At 42.4% G+C, this 12,878-nt stretch overlaps 1 protein-coding gene across 1 annotated transcript in view; it reads right to left on the bottom strand.

Moving 5' to 3' along the window:
- Positions 1–12,878, bottom strand: part of phka2 (phosphorylase kinase, alpha 2 (liver)) — a 33,403-nt gene that overhangs the window by 12,578 nt on the left and 7,947 nt on the right. The window contains exons 12-24 of the mRNA XM_015363789.2: positions 12,254–12,361; positions 9,640–9,718; positions 8,926–9,060; positions 8,486–8,595; positions 8,153–8,297; positions 6,531–6,609; positions 5,614–5,783; positions 4,343–4,519; positions 3,448–3,539; positions 2,812–2,945; positions 1,607–1,763; positions 1,309–1,388; positions 212–290 (exon numbers count right to left, since the gene is read on the bottom strand). Of these exons, the coding sequence (XP_015219275.2) occupies positions 212–290; positions 1,309–1,388; positions 1,607–1,763; positions 2,812–2,945; positions 3,448–3,539; positions 4,343–4,519; positions 5,614–5,783; positions 6,531–6,609; positions 8,153–8,297; positions 8,486–8,595; positions 8,926–9,060; positions 9,640–9,718; positions 12,254–12,361 (1,545 nt within the window). The remainder of the gene's footprint in view (positions 1–211; positions 291–1,308; positions 1,389–1,606; positions 1,764–2,811; positions 2,946–3,447; positions 3,540–4,342; positions 4,520–5,613; positions 5,784–6,530; positions 6,610–8,152; positions 8,298–8,485; positions 8,596–8,925; positions 9,061–9,639; positions 9,719–12,253; positions 12,362–12,878) is intronic.

Raw genomic sequence — 12,878 nt, 5'->3', positions numbered from 1 at the left:
GCTGCCTTTCCTCCTCAGCTTCGGCTCCAGACTCACAGTCCGGCTGTCAAAGGTTTCATTTATGGTTCAGCATGTATTTCAATGAGAAAGATCTATTTATCTGTCTAAGTTTTTTTCATGCAACATTCTACAGAAACTCACTCGTTTTATTTGAGGTCACAGACAGCACGGATATAGTCAATCTAGGCTTGAAATACAGGCTGGACTGTACCTGAGAGAGGACAGCAATGCTGATATCCTGCCCACTAGCTTCATAGATCAGTCTGTTGAGCTCCTCGGGGGGCAGGGGGCTGGTAACAAGCATTCAGAAAATATATATTTAAATCACATCTGGCCCACATGCACAGATATTGATGCTTCATGCATCATGCTATGTACAGTACAACATATTTATTGTTCCTGTCGTCTACATTGTGTGGTGTTGTCTTTTGTACATGGGCCAGATAAATGTACTTCAAGTGGGCCTTATGTACCAAAAATTGATTATCCATTTAATGTTGGATCATTTTGATCAAGAAATGAATGAAAAAGAATATCCTTTTGTGCATTATTTGTTTTATTGGATTCTCTTTATCTATTTTTATGACTTATCTGATCTAATTTGACCTAAGATCCTATCACATTTTAGGTCACATTTATGCGGAAATTCAGAAAATTCTAACTTTCTAGCACCACTGTACACACACCTCTTGCTAAGTGACTGCTTAATTTATACTAATTTGTGCTACAAAGAAACAAGTATTTTAGTATTTCTAGAACTAATGCTATTGCTTTTTGGTAACAGCTTCTTATTGTACAAATCAAACAAATCAATCATGTTGGGTTGTGATTTAGAATTGCAAATTAACATCTTCTGTTGAACCACACAACATTATTTTTTTCTGTGATAACATATTTACAAGACTCTTATTGCTATGTTCACAAACCACCTTTTGAGATCATAGAAAAATGGAGCGAGCAGTGTTTGTTGATTCAGTCACTGAGCACGCTTCAAAATTTGGAGTAAGTGTGTGTACAGGGTTCCCTGTGTCAATTTCATTGCGAGACACAATCTTGGAAAACTACACTGTAGATTAAATACAAATTCGAACAGTGAACAGGGGGCTGTGAAGAGATAGAGATAGAAAACCACAGGTAGCGTTGTGTATGCAAGACTGTTACAGTAAACATGACCAGGGGCCCCTGTTTTGTGTGTTGGCTACTCGGGCTCTGACAAGGTGGGAACCGAATCATGGTCAAAATTTGACACGTGGATTGAACAGGTTGGCTTGATAAATTGGACTCATGAGTTTGACACCACTCTCTTACGCGGTTATGACCTTCTCCCGGGGCTCCGGAGGCAGACCCACTGTCAGCTGCTTGTGGTGTGAAATGAGATCGGTGCAGGCCTGCAACAACACAGACAAGCACCCAATTGGTATCATCCAATCATATAATAAATATGGGGGCTTCAGTACATCAGTAGGATACGTTTCAAAACTAGATTCTCTTCAGCTCGGCTAGAGATGGTTTCTCCCCAAACTGTGACTGTGAGACAGAAAATGAGGTAGAGAAGATTCCAAAAAAACGGCGGTATTGTTTTCAGGGCGGTGAAAAGAGCTCTCACCTCTGCCAGCACTTCCACTCTCTTGCGCAGCATGCCCGAGATGTAGCGGATCAGGCCCCATTCCTTACAGCTGCCAGCCTTGCCATAGAGCTCGTTGAGCAGGCTGTGCACCGTCACCCCACTCTGCCCTGGCAGCTTCACATCCCAGCCCGGGCCCCTGCACGGCAACACAGCCCCTCTGAGAAAGAGCCGCACTGGTCTCAAAGAGACACAAATTCCGGCAAGAGGCCCTTCATCGGCTGTCTGCACCTAACTGACGGTTTAGTGGTCAAACGCTTTAAATGCTTTAGCCAGCAGCCATATCACCCTGCAACTCACAACTGGCAGCCAACTGAAGCTCAGCAGGTGTGAGCCTGGTCAGTACCTGGTTGGGAGACCCCCTGGGAAAAACTAAGGCTGCTGCTGGAAGAGGTATTAGTGGGGCCAGCAGGGGGCGCTCACCCTGCGGTCCCTGTGGGTCCTAATGCCCCAGTATAGTGATGGGGACACTATACCGTAAACAGGTGCCGTCCTTCGGATGAGACGTAAAACCGAGGTCCTGACTCTCTGTGGTCATTAAAAATCCCAGGGGGTTTCTCGAAAAGAGTAGGGGTGTAACCCCGGTGTCCTGGCCAAATTTCCCATTGGCCCTTCCCAATCATGGCCTCCTAATAATCCCCCTCTATGAACTGGCTTCATTACTCTGCTCTCCTCCCCACTGAGAGCTGGTGTGTGGTGAGCGTTCTGGCTGTCGCATCATCCAGGTGGGGCTGCACATTGGTGGTGGTGGAGGGGAGACCCCATTACCTGTAAGCGCTATATAAGTGTAAGCAATTATTAATTATAATTATTAAATAATGGAGGATCAAACCACACTTTCCACAGCGGTTTCAGTCCATCAGGACAGGAGAATCTCTGCGTTTCAGCATGTATCAACATACTATAAATATGCTAAAGTATATACTATACTAGAACATATTTAACTATACTACACACTGCAGTTGTCTGTAGCTTTATGTATTTGTACAAGCATAATAACTATCCTTAGCCCGGCTCAGAAGGGCTTTTCAAATAGGAAGAATGAAACAGAAACCAGGCCTAGGAACACTGTAACATACTGTATTTACTCAGCATTGTTGTTATTCTTTTATGGTTGTCTTCAAATAGATTGCTCTTCTCTCCATAAGGCACCTACCCATTCAGTTGCTCAGAGCCTCATTACTTACTTTATGACATAGAGGATGTAGAGTATGTCTGCCTGGTCTTGCAGAGTAGGACACTCTTTCAGCTGCTCCACAAGGGATTCACAGTCCACATTTCCATGGGCATCACGGGGCAGGTGGAGGTCAGAGCTAGGGTCCTGAAGGAACAAACGTAATCTGTCCTCTATTACCCTATCGCGTTCCTACACCAAAACTGAATTCTTCTGAATCTTAAAAAAAGAGATTTACCCTTAGGGTACCTGAAGGGGGACTCTTATTGGGCTACTGTTGAGTCTAGACAGTTCATGAATCATTAATCTACAGTATTACTGGCCTGATGTGGCCAAATAGATGGGCTAATTAGTTCCTTATCTCTCTTATCTTTGCCTCTTCATACATGGAGAGAACTCTCAGTCACATGCTGTCATGTGGCCTTCTAGGACATTCAGGAACATTTTGAAAAAATGTATAATAGCATAAAATGAAATTATTGCTTTATTTCTGGTTTGTTAATCTCAATAAAATTCGAATGTTATCAGTTTACTAAAAGAATGATTGCCTTGATAGTTTTCACGTACTGAGGTATTGTGCCATAAATACGAGTGATATATGACCACACATATGGCACAGCCATATGCAGTACACACTATAGCCACAGACCTTGGCATGGTATGAATGTGGTACTTCCAAAAGGTTCAGAGACTTGCGGTGTCTATTCATGACTGGAGCAGTTGGCAAATACATGGAGACTTCTGAAAGAAAACACAAAGAAATTACTATCAAAAGAGCAGCATGACACAGAAGTGCATTGCTGCCATCAGAGGAAAAAAACACTCCTGAGTTATCTCATCATTATGAGACAGTGATGATCATTTGACTGTATGAACAACCTGTTACATTGTGCAATGACAACACCTACAAGCTACCGATAGCTGAGCTGGAACTTTGGGTTTTGTGTTCCTGACAATGTGCAGCTCTGCAAAATGGACTTACTTTTACCTGGGGTTTATTCATGAGGAAATATTACAGTTTGTACCTCATGTGAACACAGTTTTAACCACATGTATCCTTAAACAAGAATCAATTCCATTGCTGAAAACTGAAAGTCAGTTCATGATAATGCAGGCATTGTATGACAATTGTGCTCTTTAATGTGAGCATCACACACAGCAAAAGATAACTATAATTATAATCTCTTATAATCTTCTCTATTCAAGACTAGAAAGGTTCAGTTCCTTCAGTCCGTCAGTGACTTCAGCCCTGGAATGTACATTATCTGGTTGCTCTGCTTTGGACTGATTCTAGAGAACCACACTCAGGCCACGTCACTGCTGTCCAAAACATCTAAGAAGGTGGTTACGCTAGAGCTAATGGTTTCATGGGAAGACTGGATGGAGGAGGCCAGTGAAAGGAAGAGGGCCAAAGATGAAGACCTGGATAATCTGTGCCATGGGAAGTGGTGGAAATCACAGAGTGAGCCTCTCAAGGTGGACTACAGAGAATTTGCAGGGCAAGCAGCCTAGCCAATGCTCTTCCCTGCTCTTTGCAAGCTTACTGGGCACCTGGAGACCCTGGGCCTTGGCCACCATGGACAGGATGTCTCGAGTGGTGTGCTCCGCGCTGAACACATGCTGCTGCCCCGGCCGGGGGCAGATGGACGGGAGGTGGGACTTCTGAACTGTACTCTGGAGCAAATGGTCGATGTATCGATCCAGCTCATCTTTTGAGTTATCTGAAGAGGGGGAAAAAAACACTCCTCGTTTGTTCCGATCATTTCTTGCATGTGAAACAAACATATACTGCCGGATTTCTATAAGGTCAAAAGTCACCTTTGGGCATCAGTGCAAACTGTACCGAACAAGGGATTTTCAAATACAATTTGCAGTTTTATGTTAGTGGAAGCACTACTTTACAACAACTTTAAAATGCATGTCAAGTGCCATGAGATGACATTCTTCCACCCAATGTATTCTAACCCGAGATTATATCATGTGGCTTCAAGGATCACTTGCTTTAGTTCAGCCCAGCCACATCAAGATAGAAAAAACCCCAAAGTGGATTTTCAGTCACATCAAGTGCTCTAATAACAGTTTTGATAAACTGTGGGATGTATGCTGGAGAAAGCAGGAAGTGGCTGTAAGAATGAAGGGTGAAAGTAATATTAGTAATGAGAGAGGACAGGATCACATAAGTAAATTAAGGATCATTATGGATTAATTTTAAAGGCACTCTGAGACACTCCAGTAATAACATGGAGCTTTGGGCGCTAGCCTCTTCACAAAAAGCAAAAAGAGCTAAAACAAGCATGGTACTTCACTCTAAACAGATAGTCTCACTGTTAATTGAGAAATCCCAGGTCTTGGCCAGGATCACTTGATGCAGGACACTAGTAACAACCAGTACTGTTTCCACTGAACAGCTATGAGCTGACTGAGCCCAGGGCCACCACCCTGCATGCAGTCTAGTGCTGCTGCTTATTTCTTTCCCAGGCTCTAGTGAGGAGCTCCAGCAGTCATTATACTTGACAAGTTACACAATAAATCACCACTGGCAGGATGGCCAGTCCAGACAGTAAGACTGTAATTGAAAACGCAGCTGTAGGAACACCACAATGTTTTTTTAGAAATAAAAATTATTTTGTCATTAGCATCTCTAATGCTTACAGTGACTGTTTTCTACAGACACACATATGGCAATGGAACGCAGCATAAATACATTTCTGTGTTTTGCTTTCTGCTGTACATACAGTCTACAGAGACACCGTTTTGAATGGACAAGGTAAAGTTTGGAGTTCACTGGCCAAACAGTCGCTATGTGGAGCAGTACCTGTGTCGACGCACTCCTGTGGGTCCTCCTTGTCTTGGTACTCTTCACCACTGACGCTGTCGCACTCGTCGTCCTCCTCCAGCAAGGCCTCATCACAGTCTGTGTCCAGGAAGCTCAGGTGCGTGTGGAAAGAGGTGGTGAGGAAGCCGGACAGCTGGCCTGCCTGCACCCTGCATGGGAAGCACAGCAGAGTGGGGGGCTGACTCACGGCCTACCGGAAAATAATTGCCATTATTTCGCATTGGGAAATAATTCCCAGCTTAATGTCGAGTTGCTTAATATCACCATTTTTGAGTCCCCATTAACGATGTTCAATGGGGAACATTTAGTATTCATTTAATCTGAAAACATAGATTTCCTTGATTTTGGCAAGAAAATCATCCCAGAACTAAATCGGCAGTCGGTCTTCAACCAAAAATATGGCAATCGGCTATTTGACACTGGTAGTGAGAGGACCTTAAACAAGGTATCGCTACATTTGCGCAACATACTTCTCCATTTTACAAACAACACACCACCTGCTGTGAAACTGGTACAGATCTCAGGCACATGTTTAACTCACTACTCTGTGTTTCACATCACTGCTTTCCTCTGAGTTGCAGTGTGCGTTTTCTAAGAGCGACCAAGCTGCTATTTTGGAGCACTTATCATTTCAGTGCTGTGAAAGCAGGAAGTGCCCTAATGCATGCATGTCTAAGTAATTAGGGGAGCTCTTTCAAAGTCAGGCATCATGACATTTTAGAAGCCCTGGTACGTTTCAATGAAGCGCCCCCCAAGTGGGATGCATGATTCTAGCCTGGGTCTTGGAAAGGAAATCCCTAGGCAAGGTTAAGTGGCAAAGGATGGTAAGTGAGTTCAGAAAGCCCCTGGGCTCTATAAAGATTAATCTACAGAGTATCTTGTTTATGATCAGTAACCTTGCTCCTCCAAAGTATCCGTCTTGCAATTTTCTGAGGGTGGCCAGTATGGCTGGATCAATATTCTCAGCACCTTCAGCTGGAAGAGACAAGAGATCATGGGTTGCTATAGTTTACTTCCACAGTAGTTGTCGGCTTTTGCACAGGATCTTCTTAATTCTCATCACAAGAATTGCAGGTCTGCAAAATCAACATTTCCATCAGCAATACACAAAATACATGACTTTGTGAAACACATCAAGGTGCACAGCAAGTACAAAACAAATTTGTTTTATTAAGAAAAATCTCAGCAGTTCCCAACAGGCTCAATCACTGAAGATGGAGGACTGTTTGCATCTAATGATGGCAGCAGAATGAATTATGAAATGTATAGAAATATTGCCAGGATAGACTCTGGCTCCCCTGTGATACTCTATGTTGGATAAATTGGTTAAAAACTGGATAGATGGATGCTTATGTAGAAGAAAATGCTATCACACTAATTAGATGCAGCATGACGATGACCCATAATATACAGCCAGTGCAAGTTCATCAGGAGAAAAAACAGTGGAAACCTTAAATTTCCCAAGACAGTCACCAGATTTATATCAAAATGAGCATGCATTACACATGCTGAAGAAACACAAATTAAACCAGAACACCCTGAGAATAACCTCTCAAACAATTACAGAAAAGGTATGGCAAGTTCAATGAGTCACAGGTACCTTTATGCAGTTATTGGTTCAAATGGATATACAACCAAATACTGACTTTTACTGAAGGTTTTAATTTAAAGGGGAACTGCAGTCCCAATTTCTCAGACCAGTTAGTAAATCTCTGTAACAAAATGAATTCACTGATGTTATAGAAAAATGTTAAATTTCAAATTAAGCACAAGATTGTGAACTTTGTGAAAGTACTGCAAGTTGCCATGTTGTCACAAACTCGCATTCAAGTTCCCAAGAATTGCGATAAGATGCGACCCATCCTGCTCACTAGTCTCCATAATGACTAATCCAATGTGATGTACAAGCTAATTAAAAAAGGTTGTATAGAGGACATTTCATCACAGAAATGTTCTAACATAATATGCATGCAGAGTTAGCAAGTACAGTAAGTAATATTTGTGGGCAAAAGCAATATTTCTATTCGATTAAAAGCGATGTATTGAAAAGCCTGCTCATAACGTTACCGGACATTTTGCTGCCTCGTTCTGAATCGTGCGGTGCATACCTGGAAATTTCATCTATCTTGTGGTGTAAATTGGAGGTTTTAGAAGTTCCATATGTGTACATTTGACTTTTATTGTGGTTTGAAATGCACTCATCAATGCGGATTCTTTCTAACCCAGAAATACGAAAATAGTGCTGCAGTTCCCTTTAAAAAATACCTATATTAATGGTCATCATTGATCTAACATATTTGGAATGAATGCATGGACTGACCAATATAAAACTTGCTACACTGTACTTAAAATCCATATTAATATCATGATTGCAAATACGAATTGCTTGACTGTAAATGAAAAATATGAGTTCTGACTTTGCAGTCCAAATGCAATTGGAAGTCCCTGTACAGCTATAAGCGAGACAATAGAGAGAATGCTCTTCTTTCTTGGGCGGAAGGCTCTCTCACGTACGTACTGAGCATGCTGTGCGTAATGGGGAAGGTGAGTGTGGGCCTTCCGGTCATTCTCCAGCAAGATGAGAGGTAGGCCAGCTCTGTGCGCAACATCTCCACAATCATGTGATTGTCCAGGGCCAGGTAGAAGTGGTGTTGGTCAATGAACTGAGGAAAGGACAGACAAATAACTAGAATCATAACGCACCACCTATCTACTGGACTCATGCAAGCCACGTTCTGTGACAGATGGTAAAAAGAAAGGGACAAAATTGACATTTCTAATTGGCAGTGAGCTTCAACTTCATACTGTATATGGTCAAAGAAATGAGAGTTCCAAGGTTTCTCTTTTTTACCTGCGGCGTGAATGTGTAGATACGGTTTCTTATAATATACAGCTTGGAGGTTCCCAGAACTCCAATGTGTCTATATGGCCGCCCACTCAACTGCAGTTTCTTGTTATTACCTAGAACAAACACAGAACACGAAGCACTGTGAGAACAGATGTCTATCAAGTATTTATATCCTCCACTGTTATTCATCTGCATCCATTATACAACTCCCTCACCCCACCCCCACAACAATAACACAGTTACCATTTTAAAATTAGCAAAGGATAACCTTCTGTGACACGACATCCATCGGCCTGCAAAAATTTAAGCCCGATCTTAACATCCATTAAAAACAGCATCGCGAAATTCTCGTTTGTTTTACGTGGAAAGCAATGCCCGTTGTTGAGTTACAGGGCTTCGGCATCGCTCAGTGCAGCTCACACGCGTGTTCACATGGCCCCTACCGAGCTTGACGTAGATGTGGCTGAGGATGCGGGCTGGCATGACGCGGATAGGGAGGACATCTGCCACCGTCTGGACGTCCAAGCCATTCTTCCGCAGCAGCGTCTGGATCTTCTCGGACTCTGCCACCAGGGCCACTGAACGCCGCACACACCCCTCGCGGTTAATTAGGACAGGGAGCATTCTTTGCATTTTACACAGAGAGTTTCAACCTGAAAGATTCCCCAGACTCTTGGCATACAGTACGGGGGGGACCCATTTCAATCAGACTGTCAGAGCCACCATCAGACACCAGCAGGCCCTCTACACAGCAGATCGGAGGGGGGGCGGGGGCTAAGAAATTGCTTCACCCACTGAATTCAGGGGGAACTTCAGAGAAGCCAGACAGTTCAAGCCCAGATCTTAGCCAAGAGTTTAACACCCCTGCTCTTACATTTTAAAGATCAAATCTTCCTTATACAGTACATGCTGAAAGAGTTTTAAAAAGTTCAATGAAAGCTTTTTACCCTATTAAGGGTGTTATTCGAAGAAAAATCTTAGTAATAGCTGAAACTAAAGATCTAGCATGTCTTAATTGAAAATATGCACTTTTATTAAAACAGTCACAACCCTGAACCCTAGACAACATGTTAGTGAATTGTACAAGTGAAGTTCAAAGGTACCTAACAAACTTCAGCGAGACGCATTTGTAGTTAAAGCCATAACTAGTCACAGACCTTGCACGACAACGTCGGGTTTGAAGGATGTTGAGAATCTTCTGTTCAGTGGGTCAATCTCTCCCGCCGCCAGAAATCCCTGTCAAGGGATGAAGAAAATGAGAATCTGGATGACATTAACACAGCTTTCACTCTTTCACTCTCCGTCAAAATAATTCCAACAAATAAAAATACAAAGCACAAAGTGAAGGAAGAACCTCATCACATGATGTGTGAGCATGTTGCAAATTCTGGGAAAGGACAGGCAGTAAAGTAATACAAGAGAGCCTATGGTTTTGTATTTAACATGGACAATCATCAGGCAACAAACGTATTGCTGTTCACAGTTTAATTAATGTACCTCAATTTCATTAAGACTGTAAAATTGCTACACAGCTTGTTTTAACAGGTAAAACTAAAGCTCCTAAGACACTCTTTTATTCTCAGGTGTACAAGTTCACATGACCTGATACAACCTACCGGCTTAACTCAACTCTCAACTTGTGTGAGCTATTGTTGGCTTCACACACCCCTTTTCTATGCTCTATCCATAATTATAGCAATATAAGTAATAGGTGTATTCCATGCTGAAAAGAGAAGAGAGAAAGCACAACATTTTGGCAGGTGAGAGCATCTCACCTAAAGAAGGTTTCACAGCCAAAACGTTGCGTTTTCTCTTTTCAGCATGGAATTCACCTATTGCTTGTTTCTTTGCAGACCATGGATGCTGACGCAGCTACCCACCTGAACTATTATAGCAATATAAATATACATATGTGAGCACCAATGTTTTTTAAACCACTAAAACCATAATTACCGAATGAAAAATGACTTTTAAGCACATAAATAGTAGGGAGAGGAAGGACACCCATGAGGAAATGCTGAGAGGTCAGTAAGATAAACGTAAAATAAAAAACAAATCTTAAACTAATTCCCTCAACAAATCACGTGGATACCAAGCTGCTTCACTAAGTCACACTGAAGAGATAACATGCTGCTCTGGTACTCCAGCTAACTGCCTGTAGGTGAGGAGGCCAACAGCGAGACACCAGCAAGCACAGGCCTCACTACTGGCTCTCCGTGAGGAGAGTCGCTTCCTCTGTGTGTGTGGGTCTGCTTGGCTGCCTTTATAATCAAGCACAAATACGGAAACAGTTCTTCAGACAGCACCTTCGGCTCCCCACGTGTCCAACAGATGGAGAACAGCTTGGTTTAGCATTTCCAAACATGAGGCTTCCTGAAGAAGCTTTCTCCCACTTAAGGAGGCAATGTGCAGCTTCGCTAAGGATTAAGCTTATGATTCTAGTTCATTTTAAGAATGTAACCACCCATAATGTGCAGAAATCAGGAAAGCTTACAAATCGACAGTGTTTCCTCTTACAGAGTCCCAATACCCATATTATCATAGGTTTTCTTTTTAAGCAATGTAATTTACATATTTTAACACAGAGGTCTTGTAAGTCTGCATTTATAATGCGAGTAATTCCTTTACAATACCTGAAAGGCATTTTATCTAAAATCCATATATATCCATATTTATTGGTCAAAGGAAAGAAGAATGTCTAATTAAGTCTAAATTCAACTACACCTCATGAAAAGGAAATTTCAAGTTTCATGGGTACCTCGAGACTGGAGACAGTTTTATGGAGTACTGACCTAGATCACATAATTTGTGAGATCAGTTAAAGTAAAAATGAATATCTGAAAGGAAATAAAATAAGCATGCCTGAATATGAGATTGATTCATTATCGTTTTTCATTATCTGCAGACACCAACAATCCATGCTAGTACACCAACAGAAAAGATGTCACAGTGCTTCTACATCTCATTATCTTTTATTAATTTTGTGTTTAATCTTCACTTGAAATTTAATTAAGTGATCTGGCTTCTTGTGGGATCATGCAAAATAAACCCTGAAGTAACACCCGAGGTCAGACAGCATGAGAGAGCAGGAAACAGAACAGTACAAACCTTCATTACATCACCTAATAGACATTATCGCCCTCCTCCCAGCCTTGAAACAACTGTTCTATGAATATCCATTAAATCTCTTATTGAGGGCATCAGGATACGATTTCTGTTTTCTATATCTTTTTCTCCTCCATCTCAGAGCTGTGTTTTCCAACTCCAGTGCTGAGACTCACTAACACCCAAGCATTATTCTTAATTTAAAGTTGGCTCCTGTCTACAAATACTGTGACCACACACAGGGGAGAATAAGAAAATGCAGGCAGACCTTCCCCCCCCAGTAATGGGTTGAGCACCAATTGAAAGAGGCAATTTGAAGAGTCCTTGGCTGGCAGTACTGCAAAACTGAAAGCACCCGGGAGGCACCAGGGGTCGCTGAAAACCTAGTCACAGTCTCCAGCCAATAACCAAGGCTCGAGCCTGGGCTTTTACCGGCTGCATCGCTTTGGGAAGCCAAGGGACTCCCAGCAACACCCAACAGTTTAATTTCAGTAACTCCCCTACCTGACATAGCACTGCATTTAAAAAGCACTGGAAACTCCCCATGGAAGCCATCCACCGGGCATAACAACTCTTTGAGAAAATCAAATCATCTCTGAGAGTGGGGTTCTGGGAGACAGAGTTGGGAAGAAGCGCCAAGTCACTGTAGCCACCGCAGAAGCCTACCTCAGCCAGAAGGCAGCCCAGGATATACAGAGACTGGCCCCACATGTGTGGGAGCTTCCCACTGGCCACCCGATCCACGGTGTGCGGGTTCTGGTATTCCTCCTCCACCTGGCAACACACACGCTACACAGTCAGACACACAGCGCTCGCTGCCTGGAAAACTCGCACGAGGACAACGTCACAAACCCCTGCAGTTTCTGTTTCTTGTGAAGTGAATGCTGCTCTGTAACATATGCCCCGGGACCCTTTGTAGATAAAGCCACTGAAACTATCCTGCCCTTCTCATAACTATTGAAAGGATATGCTGCTGTTATTTTTTGTATCAGTATTTGAAAGAGGCTGAAAATCAACCATTTTTTGCCTCTAGACATTGGACTATTCCACAAATGTTAGTCCTGTACAGCAATATATATATTTTTTTGTTTTCAATCAACGACATCTTTACATTTTATATGATATATTAATGTTATATGGTATATAAGAGTACTGATGATACATTTGGTCTTTTCAAGGTTATCTGTGGCTTCAGGGAAAATAGATAAAACTTTACACCAGGTCACAATAACACAAGAACAGAGATGTCCTTGTGTGGCAATCAGACAGCTGCTACTCTGTTTCCTGGGCT

Source organism: Lepisosteus oculatus, chromosome 15, assembly GCF_040954835.1.
Source record: "Lepisosteus oculatus isolate fLepOcu1 chromosome 15, fLepOcu1.hap2, whole genome shotgun sequence".
NCBI lineage: Eukaryota > Metazoa > Chordata > Actinopteri > Semionotiformes > Lepisosteidae > Lepisosteus > Lepisosteus oculatus.
Note: the sequence above shows the minus strand (reverse complement) of the source record. Positions and strands in the feature narration are given on the sequence as shown.